Here is a 23,071-nt window from a genome sequence, read left to right on the forward strand (position 1 = left end):
TATGAGTCTAGGATTCTAAGAAGCTAATAAAATTCAATCACTGAAGGCAGTAGGCATCAAAATCACGTGCTTGCTTTTTAAAATTTGTGTATTCTTCAGAATTGAGAGGGAAAACTAGCAAGGTGGGCAATTTCCACGAGTTATAAATGAGCTCAAACGAAAATCCCACATCCTTTTTGAAAAAGAAGAAACAGGATTAACAAGCCTTCAGCACTGCCATCTAATTCACTTGAATTAGTTAAAAAATGCATTAGAAAGTACACAACACTGCTGATGTTTAAGAAAGTTTCTCGTTTATAACTGGCTGAGGCACACTCCTATGAGTAGGAAATAATTATTCTTAAAAGTGAAAGCCTATCCTCTGTGGGAAATATATATGATATATATCCTTGTTTCTGAAGAATATGATAAAAATGTAGTTTACTTGACCAAGATCAGGCAGTTAGGCAAATACAATTGCAATATTTTTTTGTTTTGTCAGAGAGAGTGACAAAATCAATTCCAAATTTAAAAATCAGTCTTAAATGTGCCTTAAACACAAAGTATGCAAAATATCAGCACAGATTCCTGCAAAGATACAATTTATTTGCACAAGTACACAAAAAAAATCTCTGTCTTTCCTCACAGGAACAAGGTGCTAACCTTGAGGGATGGGGGAAGAAGAATGTAGCGGAGTCCCCAAAGCAGAAAATTCTTATTTAATGCATGGCTATTTTAAATAATCTAGAATTTCATACTTGCATCAGGTGGTTCAGATACCAAGAAAACCTGCAGGGAAAATAACTTTATTAGCTACTTTACATTTCAAAATGTGGAATCACTTTCAATACTTATAGATATTGGTTTTTTTCTCCTATCTGAACAGTTATGTATTCCATGTGGCATGTGGTTTCTTTGAACAATTTTGACAATGTTTCTTCCATTTCTAGGTCTATGGTGGCCCAGATTTCCTCTCTCCTAGACTAGCTCAGATGTGCGTTTCAAGATCACCACAGAACCCACTGCGAGTTTCCACTACTGGCAATTCAGCCGTTGTCTATTTCAGAACAGATGCAGCAAATACAGGGAAAGGCTTTAATGCCTCCTGGCAAGAAAATCCAGGTGGTGAGTATACTGCTTAATACCAGGAGAAGTTCATAAAACCTTAGAATTGCAGGTCAGCCATGCAAGCGTTTGAAGTAGTCAAACAGCATAGGAGTGGAAGCTGAAAGAGAATTTGGGTGTGACTGGGTTTAGTAACATTAAGAGATGCTGAGAATCACACAGAGAAAAAATTGTCTAACCAGCTTAAATCAAGGACTTATTATGTGTTTTATAACATTTTGCCTATTTGTGGTTTCGTCTCTACATAGTTAATCAAGACATTCCATTAATCAGAAAATAACTTTTGCATGCTAGCAGTTCTTCCCACCCACTCACCCACACAGAGTCCTTTATTAGCTGAATGATGCTTTTGGTTTTAAAATTTGTAAAGTGAAAAATATCTGAGAATGTGGCTTAACTTGGGGAACTCAGCAGACTCCAAAAATGTTTTGAGTGATTAGTAAATACTTGAACTCTATAAGGTTCATCCATCCCTCGTGATTATTTGTACAAAACCTTACTGGTAATCAGTAAAGGAAGAGACATGCTTAAAAGACCCAACCACATGTCTCTGCATGAGAAAAGGGCAATTAGCAGAAAATAATTGCAGTTAAAAGTGAGGAGAGGCAGATTTTAATTCTTGCAGTTTTGCTTGATTAAGCACACTGAATCATTACTTTGTCAAGGTTTATACTTCTCCATTCTCAAAAGTTTTATGAGAAAGGCAAACGTTTTGGTTTTTTTTAATAGAAGAAGTCTATAATAGTACTTTGAATTAATCCCTTTCTGAAATCTGGTGGCTTATATTTTCTGCTTTGTACCCCTGAATCTTTCTGATCCCTTTATAGCCTCTTGCCTGTTGTACTCCAGCCCTTCTCTAGGCTCCAAAACACCCTTTCACCAGAATACAGTAAGAGTATAGTATAGTTTTATCATTCCAGCAGACTACACCTGAGGGTGGAATCCTCAGGAAGCCCTCATCTGCATGGGTAAAGTAGAATTTTGACACTAGCTATTGTTGTACTGCTCCTGGGGAAGGTGGATCTCCTAGATGTCTTAATATTTTCAGAAATGTTTTTCTCACTCCTGTACTCAGCTAGGTGTAGTCATTGCTTCTCAGCATGCTACGTCTGTGGCATTGATATGGATGGTACTTTTGACTGCTTTTACAATATCTAGGATAGAGGGATAATTCAGCCTTTACAACATCTACTATCAGCTTACAAGCATTGTTGTTGCAGATTCAACAAGAATGATAATATTATACTTTCCCGAGAGTAATTTACTCTGATTTTTGTTGCAGACAGAACACTTCAACAGTTGGAGCACTCATCTTACAAAAGCTTAATGTAGAAAATATAAAAATGGAAGTGTTCTTAGTTTAAAAATAGAGGTGAAATCTTGCTAAGCATAAAGAGTTTGTGATTAAAACTGATTGTCTTTTTCAGGCTGTGGTGGTATTTTCCAAGCTACCAGTGGGGAAATCCATTCTCCAAATTATCCTCAACCTTACAATAACAACACAGACTGTTCTTGGATTATCCAAGTTGACTACAGCCACAGAGTCCTACTGAATTTCACAGATTTTGACATTGAAAATCACCATTCGTGTAACTATGACAATGTTGAAGTAAGTAACAACAGAAATTTCAAAAATTTCCTTAATGAGTCTGGTAAAATGCTTGCAGAAGAGGAAGCTTACCGTGCAACCCAGGCTGCAGTTAGTTTCAGACTAGTAGTTACGTAGTCATATTTATTCACTGATGAACTAAGGCTTAAAGTTACAGCGAAATAGTTATTATCTAGTTCCCTTTGCTTCACCAATGAAACAGGTTTCACGAATTTGTTTCTGCATTCTGCCAGGTTCCCACAGATCTGGAAATACCTTTTCTTGAAAGCAGTGCATGCTGTGTCCTGGCACCACGTTTTTCTTCTTGGTAGTGTGAGTTGTAGCTAGTACTACAGGAATAACCTTAGCATAGATGGCTGTTACCATGATACCCTTTCCATTTATAGTGTAGTTTACTACAGCTTGCTCCAAACCATAGGTTGTACTGCCCACATATGTAATACCATGCCCACACTCTATAACTAACACACAAGAGAGGGAGGTCTACATCCAGAATTGTGCCTGGCTGGTTTTCTTTATGTGTATCCAGGTGCTCCTCAGTTGTCTGTTTAGTTTCTTCATTAGAGCCACTGCTCTCTTAAAAGCTTCACGTTGCTGCTGTTTTGTGAGCTTTTGTTGATGTCACTGAAATTCCAGTTGCTGCTCCATCAGTGCATGACAATGAAGAACTTTCCACCTCTCCACTTGGTGTTTTGGGAGCAGGGACACGAAATCCTGACCTTTGATGTCAGATTGCACTTCACTCAGTACAAAGGCATGTGGAGCCAGTACCAGTCTGATAAAGCACAGTGGCTGTAGCCCAAAATCCAGCTTTCGTCTCCTTGATAAATTGTCATTCATGGAGAACTCAATTTGGCAGGACCTAGGACTCTTTTGAAAAAAGCATCAGTTTTTACAGCATTGCCTTGTAAAGCTTTTTTGTCCTGAACCAGAAAAAAAAGGAAATGTGTCCCCATTTTGCTGAGCAGAACTGAAGATTTCATTTGGGCACAAAGCGTCTTTGTACGATGCCTGTTTTTTTTTCTGGTTCTGAAGCACGGGGAAGTATGGTTATGTCTTTTCTCTTAAATTATTTAACTACATCAGTGGGATCATTGAAAGGGTAAATCTATTGGAAGAAATTCCAAGTCTTTTGTGGTATCACACAGGAGTAGAAAATCAGATTGTTTGACAGAAGCATGGGCCATCTGAAACAGCAGTGGTGGATTAAATACCCCCCAAAACCTAGCAGATTAAGGGCTAAATTCTAAAGAGATCTGATGTACAAGTATTGCAATATGAGTGACTGTTGTTTGCTTCTCCTTTTTGGTTTTATTTTGGGGTGATGGAAGAGGAAGTTGCCCCTCAACCCCAGCTGTGCAAACACAACTGAAGCAGCAGCTTCAGGAGGGAGGAGGAGGGAGATTTACATTTAATGGAAGCATCAATCACTGCCCACCAAATGGAGGGTGTTTTGAAAATCAGTGAGAGAGAATGCTGATTTGAAGCCAAGAGATAAGGAAGGGCTCTGAGGCTTCAGTGTAGGAGGTACAGAAGAGCTTGTCAGTGCCAAAGTAGGGCAAGAAAGAAGATGAGTTTTCTTTACCTAGTATGCCAATAAGCAGATAATGACTTGGTACTAACACCTGGGTGTGATTTGTGATCATCTCATTTCAAGGCTTTCTGTGTCTATTTATTTGCTATATATACTTATCACACATTGGAACAGGCTGCCTAGGGAAGGGGTTGAGTCACCATTCCTGGGAAGTATTTAAAAGACATGTAGATGTGGTACTCAGGAACATAGTTTAGTGGTTGACTTGGCAGTGCTGGGTTAATGGTTGGACTTGATGATCTTAGAGGTCTTTTCCAACAAAAATGAGTCTAGGTTTCCATTATTCCATATGCCTCACACGTACCAGAACAGAGGGAGGAGACAGAGAGTGCCCGAGTATATATAAGTAGATGTCAGACTGTTAATGGTTTAGGAATTGCATTCCAAAATCTGTGTAAATGGAAAATATGGGCAAGTAAGGAAGCAAGTTGGTTGTTTTTTTCTCTCTACTGTAGGAACAACTACTACATATGAGCAACACAGTGGTTCCACCCTTTTCTATTTATTAATTTTTATAACTTATCATTCTGAATTTTAGTTGCTCTGCGAGTTCTCTTGGGGCTTCCCTCCACCCTGGAGTGTACCACTAGCCTTTTCCTTTATCCTTCTTCTTCTAGATCCAGTAATTTTTTTCCTGTGTTATGACTCAATATATTTGTTTTTAAAAAATATTGCTACCGTAAGCTCCTTTCCATGGGGAACACATGAAACTGTATTTTTGTTTCTTGTAATGTTTTCCATTTTTTATGGGAGCAAAATGGAGGGAGGGAAACTACTTGTGTCTGCTGATTCTTGGCTATGCTGCAGCTCCAAAGAGCCCAGTGCATTTTTCAGTTCTGCTCAATGTTTTCATATGAGAGTCTGAGCACAGATGTAGTTTCAGCCAAATTAATTCTAGACCTGCAAAAGTAACCCATGGTGTAACTGCTCTGAGCTCTCTCTAGAGTTGATGGATGAAGTGCACAAAGAGCAGTCCAGGCCACCAAAAAGCACATTCTTCATTCAGCTAGCTGCCTAAATGTGGTTGATTCCTCAGTTTCTGTGCCTCAGTTCTGTTCTTAGAAAAAATTAACATATCTTAGTCTGCTCTATGAGGATATATCAACTTTACTTTCCCTGAGCTCAACTATAACTTTGTTATATTCTGTAGAGAGTATAAGATATTTGAGAAAACTTTTTGCTGTCACTGTCACCATATATAAGGAATATTTATTTAATTTCTCTTTGCATTCCAGCCTATTTCTATGTGGAGAATGTGTCTTACAACATCAACAATTGCTTCTTTGAAAGAAAATAGAGGAAAAGAAATAGTGAAGGCACTCATTCCTGTATTTTTTTGCTCACGTGTTTAACCAGTATTGTATCTGACCAGGAATCTGGGTCATCAAGAGTTTCCAGTATTTGGAGACTCGAGGAGGATGTGGCTTGAAAAGCAGTGCTTGTAGCTGAAAAGGGGAGGAAGAAATAGTTTGTTCTTTCCAATGGCTTTAATTAAGTAAATGTTATTTTTTGTTTGCTTTTGCTGTATAAAAAATAGTACACAGGAATATAGAAATGCAAGCCTCTGGGAGCTGCTAGAGAAGGAGGTATGACTTCATTTATTCCAGGTGCTGGCAGAGGGTATTATGTTCCAAGAGAGGACAGCTAGAAACGTGTGGAGTTTTTATGGCTCAGAAGACAAAAACTATCTTCTTTTTGTCATGTGCTTTTGCAAAATGCGTGACACACTTGAACAAGAGGGCAATGAGTCGCTCAGTTATGTTCATTGTGGAAAGGAAAGAAAAAATTGCTGCTATGCACAGTGCAAATGAAAACCTGGCTTTTGAATAAGCAGATGCATAATTTTCCTTTACTCATGCAGCCACAGAAATGCATTTCTCAGATATTTTCAAAATAACTTTAAGAAGCTGCAGAGAGACACAATTCTTTCCTGAGATAATGTGTGAGTATTGTGGTTTCTGCTCTAGATTCAAGACTGAAATCCTCTCTATAAAATCGTTCAAGCTAATAAATAGCAGGTGAGCAAGAATTATGGAGCCAAAAAATATCCATGTGTTACTGTTTGTGCTTAACCTGTAGCTGCCATAACTCCTAAGAGTTGCTGCTGTATCTCACTAAGGTTTATGCTGAGCTGTTGCTTGAATCAGATTTTGAGCAAGTGAAAAGGCTAAGAATTGTTAGGGGTTTCTGAAAGAGGAGGCAGTACTCTCCTTCAAGCAAGCTGCCCATAAACAGCAAATACACTTGATGTAGAAAACGTTCCTCTGACTTCACACTCTTTTAGTATTACCACAGAAAGACTTCTTTACTCCAGATAGGTCTTGGAATTAAATGCCTACTTGGTCTCTTATGTTACTCATCCTTAATATCTTACTGAGTGAGAAAGCTCAAATACTGGAGTCTCACAACAGTCCATGTGTCAACAGTCATATCCTCAGTTGTGCAGAGTGGCACAGATGCATCAAAACCAGCAGTTTATGTGAACTGTAGTTAAGCCCTCTCTGTATACTCTGTTAGAGCAACTCTTACTCAGTCTTGTCACTACTCTCTCTAGAGAGAGACAGTACCTTAATTCCTAAGGGTTATTCTGTAAGTCACTACTTTTTTTCACATTCCATAGTTCATGGTTTTTTATTGCAGGCAGGCTGATTAATATACAAAATACATGTGTAGAGGAAGAATAAACACTGTGTATTAAAGGGCTGATTGTGGCAGGATGTCAAGAGAGAAGAAAGGGTTGAGTGGATGGCTGTTGTGGGACTCTACCAGGTACTCATCTTTACAGACCTTGCAGGAGACTTAATACTCTGCCACAAGGTACCACACAGCTAGTTAATGTTAGAAGCCCAAGGGTAAATGTTTAATTCATTATTACAGCATTGGCTATGTAGAGTAAGCAAGAGTTTTGCCCTTTGTTTCTCAGCTCTTGAGGTTTTTTTGAGGTAGGTCACCTTTCTCTCAGCTACTGTTTTTATTTATTTTTTTTTCATGAATGTGCACAAAGGCCTTTGAGTACTAGAGGCAGAGACATTGTGTTGTGTTATACAGTCTGATTAGAAATTTTCGTTTCATTGGTGCTGCATTGCACAGACTGGCTGGAATTTGAGATATTTTGAGATAAAAGAGAACCTCAGTAAGGAATAAATTTCTTCTAACCCAATGGCATTATTTTGCTCAAAGCAGTTTTTATATCTTTAAACATTCTATCTTCCAGTCCTCTTGTCCTATATTTTTCTCTGCTGTGGGAAGCTGAGTCACAGGTTATATATTAAATGATGCACCTGTGGTAATGATTGACATTAATGCTGAAACAGGAACCAAAGCTGACTGTTGTTGCTGCCCACTAGCTCAGGGGCTCTTCCTCTATCTGTCTTGCAACTGTGCTTATAACTCCAGTGCTCATCACTTCTGAAACCAGGCACAAAGGCTCTGAGACCAGCCCATGGCTCCAAACACAGCAGCAACCAATCACATCTTCTAGAGTGCTAGGAAGGATTAGTGGGAGACTCTGAGACTGTGGCCGTTTTTCCTCCGTGTGGTTTTTCTTGTTACAATTTTGATGTTGCTTCAGCTAGAAACTCGGTGGTTTTAACTTCACTATACTTCTCTTCCTGATTGTGAAACAGAGAGGAAGGAAACTAAATTATCAGCTGTAAGAGGAAAAAAGAGAAGGAAGCCATTTGTGGTAAAATGAAAAGTGAAGTTTTGTAAACCTATCTTTACTTTCCTCCTCCATTTTTGTTTTTACTTTTTTTTACTGTCTGCTTAAATAACACTTCAAGTATATCTGTGCAATTCAGCACCATAAAGCTGATATAAAGCATAGATATATGGACTCTGATCCTTGTACCTGGGTACTTGTATCTAAAAACCATAATCCTAATTTCTTCTCTTTTTATATACAGTCATAGCTCCCACTGGTTTACTGGTTGCATGTTAGGACCCATGTTAAAGTATTTACTGAGGCAAGATGCGTGGTTTAGTTGAGTAAAAGCTACATGGGAAATCATCTTAGCCATTAACATAAAAAAATAAATGCATGGGGATATTTGGATTATTAAAGGAGAGTTGCTTCCATACCAGATACATGTAGAGGAAGATGGTTACTTGACAGTTGTGGTTTTTTATAAAGGCTACAGTAGCTTCAGCCTGAAATACATGCATTTTTTTTGAAATGGCCACAAAATTATGATAGGCAATGCATAGTGTGTTTTCATGCCCAAACCAGGGCTGTATCAGAATCGAAGTGCACAAAACATATGAAAGAGAATGAAATAAAAGTCTTTCAGTACTCCTCTTGAAACATACTTAATTTGATCTTTTCTTAACAGGTATTTGATGGTCCTAGCAATGAAGCACAACTTCTTAGAAGACTCTGTGGAACACAGAATCCTCCTCCTATCACATCCTTCAAGAACCTGATGTACATCCGGCTGCGCTCTGATACAACCATCCAGCACAGGGGCTTCAGTGCTCGCTTCACTGAAGGTAATGTCATCCTTTACATTAATGCATATTTATCTAATCACCAGTGTATTTGTATTAGGGATGATCTTTTAGCACAGTGGCTAATGTTTAACAGGACTGAATTTTTTTCAAATTACACATCACAGAATTTAAAATCTAAGGACCTTAAATTCTTTGATTGGGGAAAAAAATACACTTTTTATAGCAAGACATCTAGCACACATCAGCTTCCTCTTATTCCTCCTCCCAGGAGGGTTATCTACCCATAAACATCCCAAGAAAAATGTGCAGCTGTCAGTTTCCACAGACCTAGTGGCAAAATAACATTTTGTATGTCTATCCATGCGCATGAATCTGAAAAGCTATAAAACAATTCCATGTGGTGTTGATGAAGTCCATGGATTCAAGACCGCAAACCCTGCCAATCACCAACTCTCCAATTTGTGGAGGACTAATTGGTATTTTACATGGTTTCCTTTTTAATGAAAAATTATTCCAACTAGGTGGAATTATTAATGAAATTACATGCTATTTGATGATTGGTGGATTTATTTCATTTTTTTCACAATAACTTTGGAAACATTTTTTCCCCAAGATACAGCCATTTTGTTTTTCCAGAGAAAAATCCATTTCTCTCTTTTTCTTCTTAGGATTCTTCTCACTATAAATTAATACTTTTCTCAGAAATGTTGTGTGTTTTTTTTTCTTTTCACACAATTGCAGTTTTTGTTGATACAGCTTACAAGAGCATCATGCCAATGCAATGTGATGCTATCCTTGGTCATTGGAAAGTTCTGGAGAATTTTTTGTGATGTTTTTTCTTCCTAGTTGCCAGCACAGGCAAATGATCTAAGAAATGGGTGTATGACTGCACTAGCCTGAAACCAAGTTATTTTAGCCCCGGGATTGCTCTTCTGGGCTATGAGGAGCTGATAATGATTAATTGTTCCCAAGTCACCCTGGCTTCTCTCAGATGATCAGGTGCAGCATAGCCTGTGGATCCAGATCAAGAAAGCACACCCAATGCTGGGAGCTAGCCCTTAAGTCTCTTATTCTGATAAATTACTGTTGTGAATGTTATCCTCATTTCACGTTGATGTAGCATGTTACATTTTATGCATTAGTTTTCACTACAGACTCTAAGATATGTGTTTTGTACACATAAATATCTGTGCGTGTGTATGTTTCATTCTAAAGCATGCGGAAGTTTCATAGAGTCAGATGCAGTTGGGGCAGCAATTTCCTCTCCTCTGTATCCTGCCAAATATCCAAACAATCAGAACTGCAGCTGGATTATTCAGGCTCAGGAACCATGTAAGTAAAAACGTCTTTCATAGTTAGTTGGGATGACTAACATCCTTGTCTTCTTTTCTGTAATAACAATACAAAGTTCCTCTATTATTCCTTTAGGAAGTTCTGCATCCTGGTAGGTGGAGAGTGTGGACCTCCTAATCTGTGCAAAGTCAGATTTCACTGTAAAAGATTTAGTGCCTAGTGAGGAAAACAGTTTACAACTTTGTCATCTTAGCTGATTTACTGTGACTCAAGTGTTGCAATTATAAATGAGGTGTTGAATATTATGTGAAACTGGATTAGTTTGTGAGAAAATCTAAGGGTTTAGATATAATTAACCACTTGTACAGCCAAGCTTACTTTTTTTCTGAATTTTTCAAGTGAGAGTTGCTTTAGATCAAATCTATGCTGTTAACATTTTTTAAATTATTTAATTAAATAATGGGAAAAGGTACAGACAAATATCAATTTCAAACACAAATTTAAAAGATGTTCCTGTCAAATTTTACAGAGAATTCTGATAGATCATTAAACACCAAATATATTCCATCACATCCTGGTATTACTTTTAAGACCCAGTATTACCTTTATATTGTATAATATTCCTTAAAAAATTTACAGTTAGGTAATAGTAGCCTGCTAATGTAATTTAAAATAAATATTTATTTTTTAATAGCAACTAGTGAAGGTCAGTTGTTTGTCTGATATTCTGCCATTGTTATTAAAAACATTGAAAGTTCTAATCACTTTTACATGTTTATTTTGCTAAGTTATGAAACGAAAATTGATTTTCCAAAGAAAACACCGAAACAAAATTAAGAGATACTTTTTTAAATTATTATTTATAAGATAGATTCTTATACAAATACATGAAAAGGATTTAATTAAAGCTGTTCCTCACCTACAGAACATTTATTTTTAAAGCAAATCTTTACCTGGATTCAGGTTGAAAACTCATAACTGTAGTCTCCTGAGTTACATCACTATGTGAGAGCAGAAGAATCCTGTGTAAGAAGTAGCCTGTGTGTGTAGTGCTTTCCCCTACTTGCCACCAGGACCACAACACCCCACACCTTACAGGTGTACGTGGCTCCACTGTGCCAGTCGCACAGCATGGCAGGGCAGAGCTGTATGCAGTGGATGGAGCCAGTGGCAAACCATAGCAGAGTTCCTGCTCTGCTCTTACTGAGAAGGCCAACAAGTCTCCTGCTCTTGCCACCCACTGTGTTTTTGCTTTTTGCTTTGTATCCTGAGGACCTGCATTGATAGCGGTAATTGACTGACCAGACAGGACACAAAGAGGCCCAATGCACTGACTATGCAGCTGAATGCCAGTCAGTGGCACCCTGCTGAATGCAGCCCTGGGTCCATTTCTGTCATTTCAGCTTATTCTAGCTAATTAATTGTAGCCCAGTGAGAAGCAAAATATTTGTGTCAAATTCAGGCTTGGTCTATGTGGGAGAAAACTTAGTAATCATCTAAATGGCAAGATTATTTCTGACCTGCTCTAAATGCATAGGAGCTGTAAGGCCAGGAAAAACTCCAGTCTCAGACTAATGTTGAGGACAGCCTCTCTTCTTCCAGTCATGATTTCACCTTTGTTCATATCGGACAAGCAAGAGCAATACAAGAGTAAAAATACTCTCAGTCAGAAAACCTCTTTTTTCAGGACATAGCCTACAGTTCAAGGGTGTGGAAAATCCAATTCTGTACAAATATAGCTAAGGGTAGTTAATGATCCTTTAACTAGCCCAATTGATGTACATTACAAAATGATGAAAGAAACGTCTCTTTCTAAGCCTGCAGCAGGGCAGCATCAATCCACATTTTGTCTCGATCTATGGTATAGATCACAAAGGGACAGAAGGTCATGGTTATGTAGAAATAAGTTTTGTTTCTGAGTGTGTGTAAATTTTCCATGTTGAATTTGCCAACACTTCCAGTATAAAATGAAGCTGTTCAGATATTAGGAAATCTAGATTAATGTGTATGTGTTAAATCTTACATTTCTAAAATTGCTTGTACTAGGAAGTACTGAAACACAAAGAGACTTACCAGGACTTGTACAGTAAGGATGAATGCACTTCCATCAAATTCACTCACCATAACAGGGAATAAACTACTTCAGATGTTATGCTTTATAGGGACTGATTGACTTCAAGAGAGGAAAGACTTCTCTGTGAAATGTCAAACTTCTTTTCAAATTTTTACTTTTTCCTGTTGCCAGTCAACCACGTCACACTCTCATTCACTGACTTCGATATCGAAAACAACAGACAAAATTGTACAAAGGATTTTGTGGAGATATTGGATGGGAATAACTACGAGGCTCCTCTTCGAGGTATTATACCTTTCCTTTGTTTATTTCATATATAGAACTACACTTAAGATACAAAGGGAAAGGTTTTTTGTAGGTGTTCTTTTTAATGGATTTTCTCTGATAAAGGGAGGCTCCTTGGCCACTCTGGCCAGAGGAGATTGGAGTATAAGTCTTCAGTGTGAATGGCACAGTCTTCCCAGGCTCTGATCATATTCCTACTAAGCTGTGGTTTGGAGTACATCTGCCTTTTCCTTCCTCCTTAGCTGAACAAAATTCAGTTTAAACTGAACCTCCAATTAGCTCTACAAGAACATGACATAACCCACACTCATGAGCACAGAACACAGTAAACATAGGTGAAGAAAGCTGCTGAATTCTGGGAGCAGAAAATGGATTTTTCTCAACCCCTGGAAAGCCTGATTTTCTGCTTGCTCTTGAATTTTTTACAGCTTTCTCCTGACATCTCTGTCCAGAGCCATCACCTACAAGTGACAGGAGTGGTCAGGAGCAGCAAAATTCGGTGCTTTTACTGCCAGTAAACCTTGAGAGACCCTTGGCCACTCCCCTCACATCCCCATGGTAGCCTCAAATTTCTTTCTGGGAATTTTGGAATATTTGTGCCTGATTTTGCTCTCCCTTACTCTTGCATATGCTTCCTTGGCAAAAGTGAGACTGCTCAATTTAAACAGTTTGCAACTAAGAACAGAATTCATTTTTTTGTCCCTTACCTTTGGCTTTCATTTGGCAAGAGAACCAGAATACCAGCTGCCATCTTATTTTTTTGTTGTCAAATGCCTTTCTGCTGGATCATGATTTGTATTCCTAATCCCCACGTTACAATCCATTACAAGAGAACCAGGCTGTTATTTGTCATTTATATTTTCATCAGAAACCAGTTAAGTGAAATGGGAGCTACTGTCACATATATTTGTTAGGATTTTGTTTCTCAAGGAGGCTGTAATTTCTGGATAGAGTGAACACAAAGCTCAATGACAGGATAGCCAGTGACTAGGGTACCTGAAGTGCAGGAAGTCCTTCCTCTGTTAAAAAAAATTTGCTACTAGAGTTAAATTCTGTGCTTTCTGAGTATTTCATTTTTTTTGTGGATTGAATTGACAATTTCAGTTGTAAGTGGCAAATGTTACTCCTGGTTGCTGTCAGGCATTAACTCCAGATTTTAAATCAGCAATAGTGTTACAAGCTTGACACTCCTGTTTTTTCTCTCTGGCTGGTTCTCTTTCAGGGCGTTTCTGTGGCACTACTATCCCATATCCTGTCACTTCTTTTGGTAGTGCCTTGGTGGTGAATTTCATCTCAAACAACGACATTACTGCCAGGGGCTTCCATGCCACCTATGCTGCATCATCATCAGGTAAGTCCATATGATAGGTGTTTTTACATTATACCTCCAGTTTCTAAGAAGAGTAATAGAACCTGTATGTCTGTCTCTCTGACATTCCCTCTTTAAAAATCCCCTGTTGGTCTTCCCCCTTTTTGGCCAAGGTCTCAGCAAGTGTAGCAGCAAGCTAAAGGAAAAGCAAACAAGGAGAAATGCTTTCTGAATTAGCAAAGGCTCTGGCTCTGTCAAGGTATTTTATTTTTAAAAAAAATGTCATCCTACTCCAGCCTCTGCTATCTCCTTCTTGTTGCAGCCTGCGGGGGTACTTTCCACATGGACAGAGGAGCTTTCAACAGCCCTGGCTATCCTGATCCATATCCACTCAACACAGAGTGTGTCTGGATGATTCTCAGCTCCCCTGGCAACCGGCTTCAGCTGTCCTTCATGTAAATACATTGCCAGAGGTTATTATTCAGCCTTTTAAGAAACCTGAAGGAAGGATGCTCTGTGTTTATTAGGAAATGTAATTACCAGATGATAAAACTGAAACATATTTTCAGAGTAACTTGGAAAGAGAACACAGCAGTGGTTAGTGGCAGCTTGCAATCTGTGCTCCCCTCTCTTAGTCATTGCTTATATTAGGGCACATACATCATTATATAAATGGATGGTTTATTGTTTAAGCAACATAGGATGCTGAAGAAGCCTGTTCTTACTTATAAACAAAAAGAGGAAATTTAGCATTGCTCTTCCTTTTCTTTACAAAGGAAATTCCTATTATTTCCTTACTACCAGATTCATTGTAGTATTTATTATGTAGCTGAGTAATATAAAGGGCTCAGATACTCCACAGATTATAGGGTTAGATTGATATTAAAATAGTAAAAATTTCTCAAACAGTTATAGCAGTAGAAGTACAACAGAGGTCAGGAGAATATCTGAAGGAATTTTGTTTTCCCTTCAGCAAGGTAACTTTCCTTTCAAGACTTCTGACAGGAAAGTCCTGTGTGATCCACAGAACAATGTGGAGTCCTTTACCAGGGTCATTAGGTTTTTCTTTACCCATGAGGTGGTTTTCTGAGCCTTTCTGTTTCCTGGCATCAAACAGTGCCTGCTGCCACGAAGGAAAACACTGACTCATTGCAAAGCTTATCAAGAATCAGCAGGGATAAGATTTAATTACCAGACTGCATAAGTGAATGTAATTCACAGCAAAAGTAAGACTAAAAAGAGGAAAGATATAGTTCAGGAAAAGAAAAATAATTCTAAAACCTGCATTTACAGTTAATTGGGACAAAAGGAAATTTTGCCCAGTAACATGCTGACTGCATAAGGTGTAATTTGTTAGGCACGTACTGATTCACTAATTCAATAAAATGACATTCTATTCCTCCTTCACTCAGTGAAGCAGAGGAAGAGCGCTACAGCCTGAAAACATTTTCCAAAATATTTGCTACAAAATAATTAATAACAACTTTTCAGAACTAAGCCAGAAATCTAATGTGAAGCAGAAGTGGAACAGACATTCAGTTACATAAAGTGAAACTGAGTAGATGTAAACTCTTTTTCTTCAGTTACACATAGCTGAAAGGCAAGCTGTAAATACTGGACGGCATGGAGTAATTGTGTTAGAAAGCAGTATTTATTTTATTTTATTTAATATTATGGGTTTACAAAGTTTTGTTGGCATGAGGCATTCATTTTTCTCAGCTCAGTCTGAACAGAAATGCCCCTCTTGCAATTTGAGGGTTGGTTTTATATTAGTCTGAAGTATATCCAGATGAGCAGTCAGAACCATTTCACAGCATGTGTACACTGAACACATATGGCTATATTCAGGACTGAAGGGGAGGACTTGTTACCAGAAAATCAGAAAGCATGAATATTTGGGGCATTGGTTGTAAGAGGTACTCTCCAGAATCTTTGCTACATATTCATAGCCTGCTTATGAAAATGTGTATTTGATTGAAAGCACTTCACTTAGAATAACGTAATGATTTAAAAAATATATTTAGCATTCAGCTTCATGAAATAATTTAAAATTTATAATTTGATTACTAAATTCCATTCCTTTATAAGATAAGAATTGGTTTGGAAGAGTTCATAGCAATACTTATTAATATTTTGCACACCCAGCTGTGTGAACTCAGAGAGGCCAGAGAAACAGTAACAATTTCTAATTCTGGAGAAACTGCTAAGGGATTTTTAAGTTCTGAGGTGTTAACTACAAATTAATCTAGGCCTCTGGGAATTGTTTTCTCACTGAAGATCATACTGAAACGGTACGCATATATAGGGTCTGCAACCTGATTTGTAAGGCTAGAAGTATTCTCTGCACCTAATAGATGTACATGCAGTAAATAGTCTGACCTGGGCTTATATTAAAAGTCTGTTTTATATACCAGGGGCTTTCTGTGTTTCATGGTTGGAGAACCAAGAAGCATTACAAATAATTGAGAACTCTGAACAATTATAACTTTGCAAACTCTGACATAAAATAAGGAGCTAGAAAGAACAGTGCACTGTGGCAGCAGCACTGCCAGGTCATGAGCAGTGACATCTGAGTTCTGGAGCATTTTGTTGCTACCTGCTTCCTAACTGTTATGGTAGAATACCAGCTACAGGGGGATTTGTGGCCTGGCAGGGCAAACTCTTAGGTATGTGCCCATCATTTTCCTGCTAATGCTCTTCTACTGCTATTGGAACAGAGCATTTCAGGTGGAAGATAGTAGCAGCTGCACCAAAGATTACCTGGAGATTCGTGAAGGGAACGAGACAGGCGAGGTGGCAGGACGATTCTGCGGGAACTCCTTGCCTTCAAATTATACATCTACTGTTGGACATGTCCTGTGGATCAAATTTGTCTCAGACAGCTCAGGCACTGATTTTGGCTTCAGGGCCACATTCTCTCACTGTAAGTAAATGTTATTTAACTAAAAGTATTGTTCTTCCATAGCACTCCCAAAATTATTTTTTAAAGTGAAATTTTGGCCCTGTAAAGTCTGTTAGAAAATGCTTGTTCAGGTCAGCAATGCCAGGCATTCTCTTAAAAATATTTTGTAAAATATCTGCTGAATGTAAAGGGATGCTGTAAAACATACTAGAACAGAACTTGTGTATATGTAAGTGTATTAAGTGTAACATAATCAGAAAAACTAGACATGACTTTCTATCTTTTTAAATTATCATAACAGACAATATTTTTTCAAATTGATCATATTATCCTTCCAGAAGCAAAAATTTACATGGATTATAGAAAATAAAATGCCCTCTGTTTCACTGACTCTTTTCTAACAGTTTATCACCTGGTTTTCAGATTCTTCCTTCAGCAGTTCTGGGCTGTGAAGATATGATTAAGGGCTATATGCTGAAAACTTCTATGGCAACACAAGTTTATCAGTAGCCTGTTAGAGTTAAAATTATCTGACTGTGTGTGTTTGCTACCTGAGAGTGAGCAATGGTATTTAATATTTACATTGCCACTTACTAAGCAAGTGTTAAATTAAGAAAGAAACATTTATTTCCCAGCTTTTCCACTTTGCTTTTTGAATATGACAGTGTCCATCTTCCAGTTTGAATCTAGGTGCCATCAGCCAGGGAGCAGAATTAGAAGAAAAGGAAATAATGCCAGTTCATAGATCCAAAATTTCAAGGGGCCATTGCAAACATCAGTCTGACTTGCTGCATGACCAGACTGCTGAAGCTAAACATCCACAGCCATTCTGATTACACAAGCTGAACTTCAAATAATTTTCCTTACTTTGAGACTTTCACTACTCATTTTCAAATATAATTATCAGTAGTTCAGAGTTCAGTTAAATCAGAACCATTTTTTACCAGAATACACAAAAGCATTTGGGAAAAAAATTAAATAAAATATGTATTTAATGCTTCTTGGGAGGAAATTTACAGGAAGTAGGCAGAGTTATGAGATAATTTAGATGTGCTATCTTCTCACCTCTCCTATATGTAAAGCCACACAGCCTGAATGGGGAATTTCTCTCAGATAAGGGCACATTGCATCTCTCACAACAAGAAATAATTACATGTGCACCCTAGAGCTGTCTGAAACACAAGTCTGTGCCTCACGGCACTGTCTAGTCCTAAGTAAGTGAAGTCAGATAGGCTGAAAGCTGTATTTCAGGCTGGGCCCTAATGCTGCTTTTAATCTATGTGAATTAGAGGCATCAGTTGTCTCTTGTTTTTCAGTGTATGGAAATGACATTGTGGGAAACAGAGGACAAATAGCTTCACCCCAGTGGCCCAGAAGTTACCCTCACAATTCCAACTACCAGTGGCGAATAAATGTTAATGCTTCACAAGTTATCCGCGGACGTATCCTGCAGATGGATATTGAAAATCATCACAGCTGCCATTATGACAAGCTAAAGGTGATTTCATTGTGAGAAGCTGTTTTATTTCAATAAACTTTGATTAAGATTCTGAGTAGAAAAATCGACAAGAGGAATGGGGAGAATTTCTGAGGATTTGGTGTGGCTTATTGGTTTTGCTATGTTGTCTTTTTAATAATTATTAGCTATAGGAAGGGTTACATACTCTTTGGCTTCCTAACAGGTATTTCCAATTTCAAAGTTTGAAACTCATTAAAAATAAGTCCACAATGGTGCAATTCTGATTTTTCAAATAAAATAATTTCAGGTCAGATACCAAATTAAATTTTCATCCGTGCTGGTTCACTTGAAGACAACAGTGATGATAACACCTCATTGTCTTTAAAAATATGATTATTTAAAATCCAACAGGGAACAATCCTTTACTTCCACCTTCTTTGCTTTCTGGATCAATCATTTGCTGTTGGTAATAGGAAGGTTCCTCTTTTTTCCTGTTTGATTGTTTTTCTTTACCTTCCTGTAATACGGTCTAGCCAGGCTAAAAAATAGAGCACACATGGAGCTCAGCAAAATGGAACAACAGAGGCAACACCTTCTTTCTGAACTTAGCTAAACATAACTACTTAGTTCAGTAAAGTAAATCTCTACTTATTTTGCAGTGTTTTTTTGTTCAGTTGGGATTTTTTTAACCATTTGATTAACTAATTATCCTTTTCTTTCATCTTTGGGAAAGAGAAAATTAATACTAGTTCAGTATATTCAGTATATTAAATTAATTATTAATTCACTGATAACCAAATTCAATATTAGTTCAGAAAGGAAATGTAACTTTCTCCTTCATCCCATGTCAGATTTTAATAGCATCTTCTTTCTTCTAACTCAGCCTGCCTTTCTTTGTCTATTCTTCTGAAAGTGAAATGAGTTTTTGAGAACAGGTAGACATTCAATGGGTGTGCATCAGCCTCACCTTTAACCTGACTTGAAGATCTTCGATGTACTGTTAGTGTTTATTTATTATTTCCAGGCTTTCTCTATTGGACATCTTTTAGTGGAGGGAAAAGGATGTTTAGAGGAAGTTTAGAAAGGTAACAAAAGAAAGGCATCTTTTAACCTGCCAAGAATGTGTCTTATGAATATATACAATTAAAAAATATTATTAGATATTTATTTGATAAAATAAAAAATATATAAGGGAAAAAACTAAAGAAAATCAGTGCCTTGTGGTCCAGCAGATTATGTTGGTTTTTTTCCTCAGCAGGCAATAAGATTGTACCAGTGGACTTTTTTATCATGGAAAGCCAGTTCATGTCCCCCGAAAGTAGGCCTGTGATAGGGCATGAGCTGAATTTGATGACTTTCCATTCAGATCCTTCTTCTATGAAAAAAATCACAGTTAACAGTATATAATGGAAAGGAAGATTTTGTTCAATTTATTTTATGAGAGAGATTTCTCTCTAACTGGGATTTGCTGAAAAATCCCATACTCATTTTAAAAGGGTATTTTACTCCTTGGATACTTGCTGAGTATGGGGCAAGTGAAACTGTGTGAGGAACTGCACTGTTCTCCTTCTCTCTGCAGGTTTATGATGGGCCTACCATTCATTCTCGTCCTATTGCAACATACTGTGGTGCAGACCCTGCTTCTTTTGCATCCTCTGGAAGTTCAATGACCATCCAGTTCCAGTCAGATTCATCTGTGACTGGAAAAGGCTTTCTTTTGGAGTGGTATGCAGTGGATGCTTCTGCTGTTCCACACACCATTGCTAGAGGTGGGTTTTCACTGGGTTATACGATTAGAAATAATAGAGCCAATGATATACTGAGCTTTACTTTAAAAACTTCAAACCAATTTCCACATAAGAGGAAGGCCTAGCTATTAACAATGGTAAAGCTTTCCTTGACATTATAATCAAGCATTTTGATAGCTTTTTAAAGTTCCAGGGACTCTCAGATATGCAGTTTTACAATGTTTTAAAAATAAGCATATTGATAGAAGGGCATTTTTTCTTGACATACGTATTTAATGAAAGCTAAACATTTTATATACTTTCATGAGAAAGTATCCCTCTTGAAATACCATTCTTAAATGACTGGCCATTTTGATATGAAACCTTTCAGTATAATGTATCTAATACCCATAAATAAAGAGAATGTGTTCAGAATGGTCTTGTACCTCTGACAAATAGTTCCTGGAAGGAAGGTGAATATGCTTCTTGTGCTATCGATTTTTGTCTGAGCAAGTTCAACAAGAGAAAGTAAAGACTAACTAGGACATAGTGCAATGTCTTCTTTCTAAACCTGAAGGCAGATTTCTGGGGACAGAGGAACTAAGGATCCCTGAGGCTCTGCAGGATAGTAGCAGTATGTAGTAGGTTTAAGTGCTCCTCAGGATAATGGCAGTATGTAACAGGTTTACTGAGCTACTAGGTATATTAGCAGGGACTCCATCTTGATCCATATTTACAGCTGAGACATGAGGAGTGGAGAAAGAAAAGTACTTCAATTTCAGGGGGCTTGAAATTGTTTATATATTTCTGGTTATATATGCGCCATTCCTTTCTGTTAAACTGTGGTAGATGCTTTTAGGTCTTTTGCCAGATGTTTCTTATGGTTAAATAAGTCACATCATTGCTGCACTGGGTAGCAGAGGAACATCCTTGCAGGTGAGGATTTTCAGGTTTTGTACTCCCAGTCCAAATTGAAGGAGTGCTTGAAGAAATGCATTCCTATGACTACACGTGACTGTGTCCCATTGTACTTAATTATAGGACTGTTATCTTAAATTAAACAATGGGAGTGTTCAGTTTAAAAAGAGGATGCTTTCTTTTTGTCTTTTTACATGACAGGTGCATGCGGAGGAACTGCAACAGCTGAAGAAACACCTTCATTCCTCTTCTCACCGGGCTGGCCCATGAATTACAGAAATTTTGCTGACTGTGTGTGGCTTATCAGAGCTCCTGGATCCACTGTGGAGTTCAATATCCTGGCCCTAGATGTAGAATCTCACCGCTCATGCAACTATGACCAACTTATTATCCAAGATGGTGAGAAGGCAATCTTGCCCCACCCTAAAAAGCATGGAATAGATACCTGGGGTCCCTGTACCTGGACTTCTCATATCCATTGATCTTGAGCAATATAGATAGCAGCGGGAGCATACTCTAAATCAGTGTTCTTCCTCTATGCTGAGACATTCTGTTAGATAAAATAAAACTAGCAGATCCTAGCAAAATACTTGGTGGTCTATAAAAATATTTCTCAATCTGTAAGGGTTTTAAGATCTTGAAAAGCACCTGCCTGAAAGTGTGATACACAGCAACAAACAGATGTGAACCAATTTGGTTTTAACACTGACATGTCTTCTTCTGATCTCAGGAGACACTAGTCTTTCTCCAGTGCTGGCTACTCTGTGTGGACGAGAACCTCCTGGGCCTATAAGATCAACTGGAGAGGTGATGTTCATCCACTTCATGTCAGATGCAAGTGTCACTGGAGCTGGGTTTAATGCCTCGTATCACAAAAGTAAGATTTGTTTCTCTCCTCCCCCAGATAAATGTCTGCCTTGCTGCTAACAAAGGGGTAAGGAAAGAAAAGCTTTTAAACAGCTATCTACAGTCTATCTAATTAATCACGCAGACCAGTTCTTCACATCTCATGTATATACATACATTAATAAATGTCTGACTCTGCAAAGGTAAAATTTGCTATTTTCCCAGCGATATAATACCACACAGCATGATTTAACCAGATGAGGTTAAATTCTGAGGTTTTCAGAAGTAAGAAAAGTATATGCCTAAGTTTATCACAGCTCAGCTGAAGATTGAAAGAATGCCCAACTAGGAGAGGGAAATAAATGACTCAAAGTATAGACAGCTGCAGAAAGCTGTGTAAGTTCCAGCAGGAAATGTCAACAATTTTCAGTGGCACTCCTCCCACATGCACCAGGGATGGTAACAGATTGCTGAATGGGTTGAGGCACCATGAAAGGTGTTATGATAACAATGGGCAGCCACTTCTGACTGGCAGCGTGAGTAGGTGAAAGTGGTTTGGTCCATGGCTGGAAGGAATGTACTCAGACAGTGTAACAATATCCTCATGCCAAGGAAGGTTCTTGGCATAGCTGCCTGCTTATTCATCTGTTAAGTCTGAGAACTGAGTCTCACTGTCAAGATGTTTGGTGTGTGTCATCTTGTAATCTAGCTTGCATTTGGGAGATCATCATTGTGTGCATTGCTGTATGTCCCTCTGCTCTTCACACACTTGCTTCAACGTTTGCTTTTACCTGTCAAATCTTCCTTTTAGGAGATGGGGTTGTTCTCTAAATGAATGTGTGAATAGTTGGTGCTAATACGTTTTCTTTGCTTCAACTCCTTTTTCTCAGGTTGTGGCAGCTATTTGCACACAGACAGGGGTGTGATAACATCCCCCAACTACCCTCAAGACTATGCTCCTAATCTGAATTGCTCCTGGCATGTAGTGGTAACCTCTGGATCCGTCATTGCTGTCCATTTTGAACAGCCTTTTCAGGTGAAGAACGAGGATACCTCATGCAACCTTGGAGATTATGTAGAGGTGAGGTTATTGGCTAGGTCACTAAATCCTCAAAGCTGCTAAAACTACTGAATCTTACAGATTTTGGTGTCAGTAAGGCAAGCCAGCTTGTCAGGGGCTGGAAACACCTAAGAGAAGTACCACAGATTATTTATCTCACTCTCTTATTTACTGATGTGCATTATATAGGCACTAGGCTATTTTTTTCCCCCAGGGTTGGAAGCATTAAGACGATGTGTGTTCAAAGTTTACATTCCAGAGCTGTTTGCTTGAGTGACATCAGCAATTTCTCTCCTTTTAGCTGAAGAATGGGCTAGATAATGCTGCTCCACCTTTGGTGTCTGGAAGAGGGAATGGACGGTTTTGTGGAAGCAGCCCCATCTCTACCATGTACACTACAGACAATCAGCTGTTTGTCCACTTCATCTCTGACAGCAGGGAT

General features: G+C 38.2%; 1 protein-coding gene across 1 annotated transcript in view; it reads left to right on the top strand.

Moving 5' to 3' along the window:
• Positions 1-23,071, top strand: part of CUBN (cubilin (intrinsic factor-cobalamin receptor)) — a 138,781-nt gene that overhangs the window by 67,414 nt on the left and 48,296 nt on the right. The window contains exons 30-43 of the mRNA XM_010003609.1: positions 930-1,104; positions 2,532-2,713; positions 8,639-8,795; positions 9,972-10,088; positions 12,295-12,408; positions 13,631-13,759; positions 14,040-14,172; positions 16,435-16,640; positions 17,936-18,117; positions 19,658-19,847; positions 20,925-21,122; positions 21,454-21,600; positions 22,460-22,650; positions 22,931-23,064. Of these exons, the coding sequence (XP_010001911.1) occupies positions 930-1,104; positions 2,532-2,713; positions 8,639-8,795; positions 9,972-10,088; positions 12,295-12,408; positions 13,631-13,759; positions 14,040-14,172; positions 16,435-16,640; positions 17,936-18,117; positions 19,658-19,847; positions 20,925-21,122; positions 21,454-21,600; positions 22,460-22,650; positions 22,931-23,064 (2,255 nt within the window). The remainder of the gene's footprint in view (positions 1-929; positions 1,105-2,531; positions 2,714-8,638; positions 8,796-9,971; positions 10,089-12,294; positions 12,409-13,630; positions 13,760-14,039; positions 14,173-16,434; positions 16,641-17,935; positions 18,118-19,657; positions 19,848-20,924; positions 21,123-21,453; positions 21,601-22,459; positions 22,651-22,930; positions 23,065-23,071) is intronic.

This window comes from Chaetura pelagica, unplaced genomic scaffold (assembly GCF_000747805.2).
Source record: "Chaetura pelagica isolate M959 unplaced genomic scaffold, ChaPel_1.0 scaffold418, whole genome shotgun sequence".
NCBI classification, from domain to species: Eukaryota; Metazoa; Chordata; class Aves; order Apodiformes; family Apodidae; genus Chaetura; species Chaetura pelagica.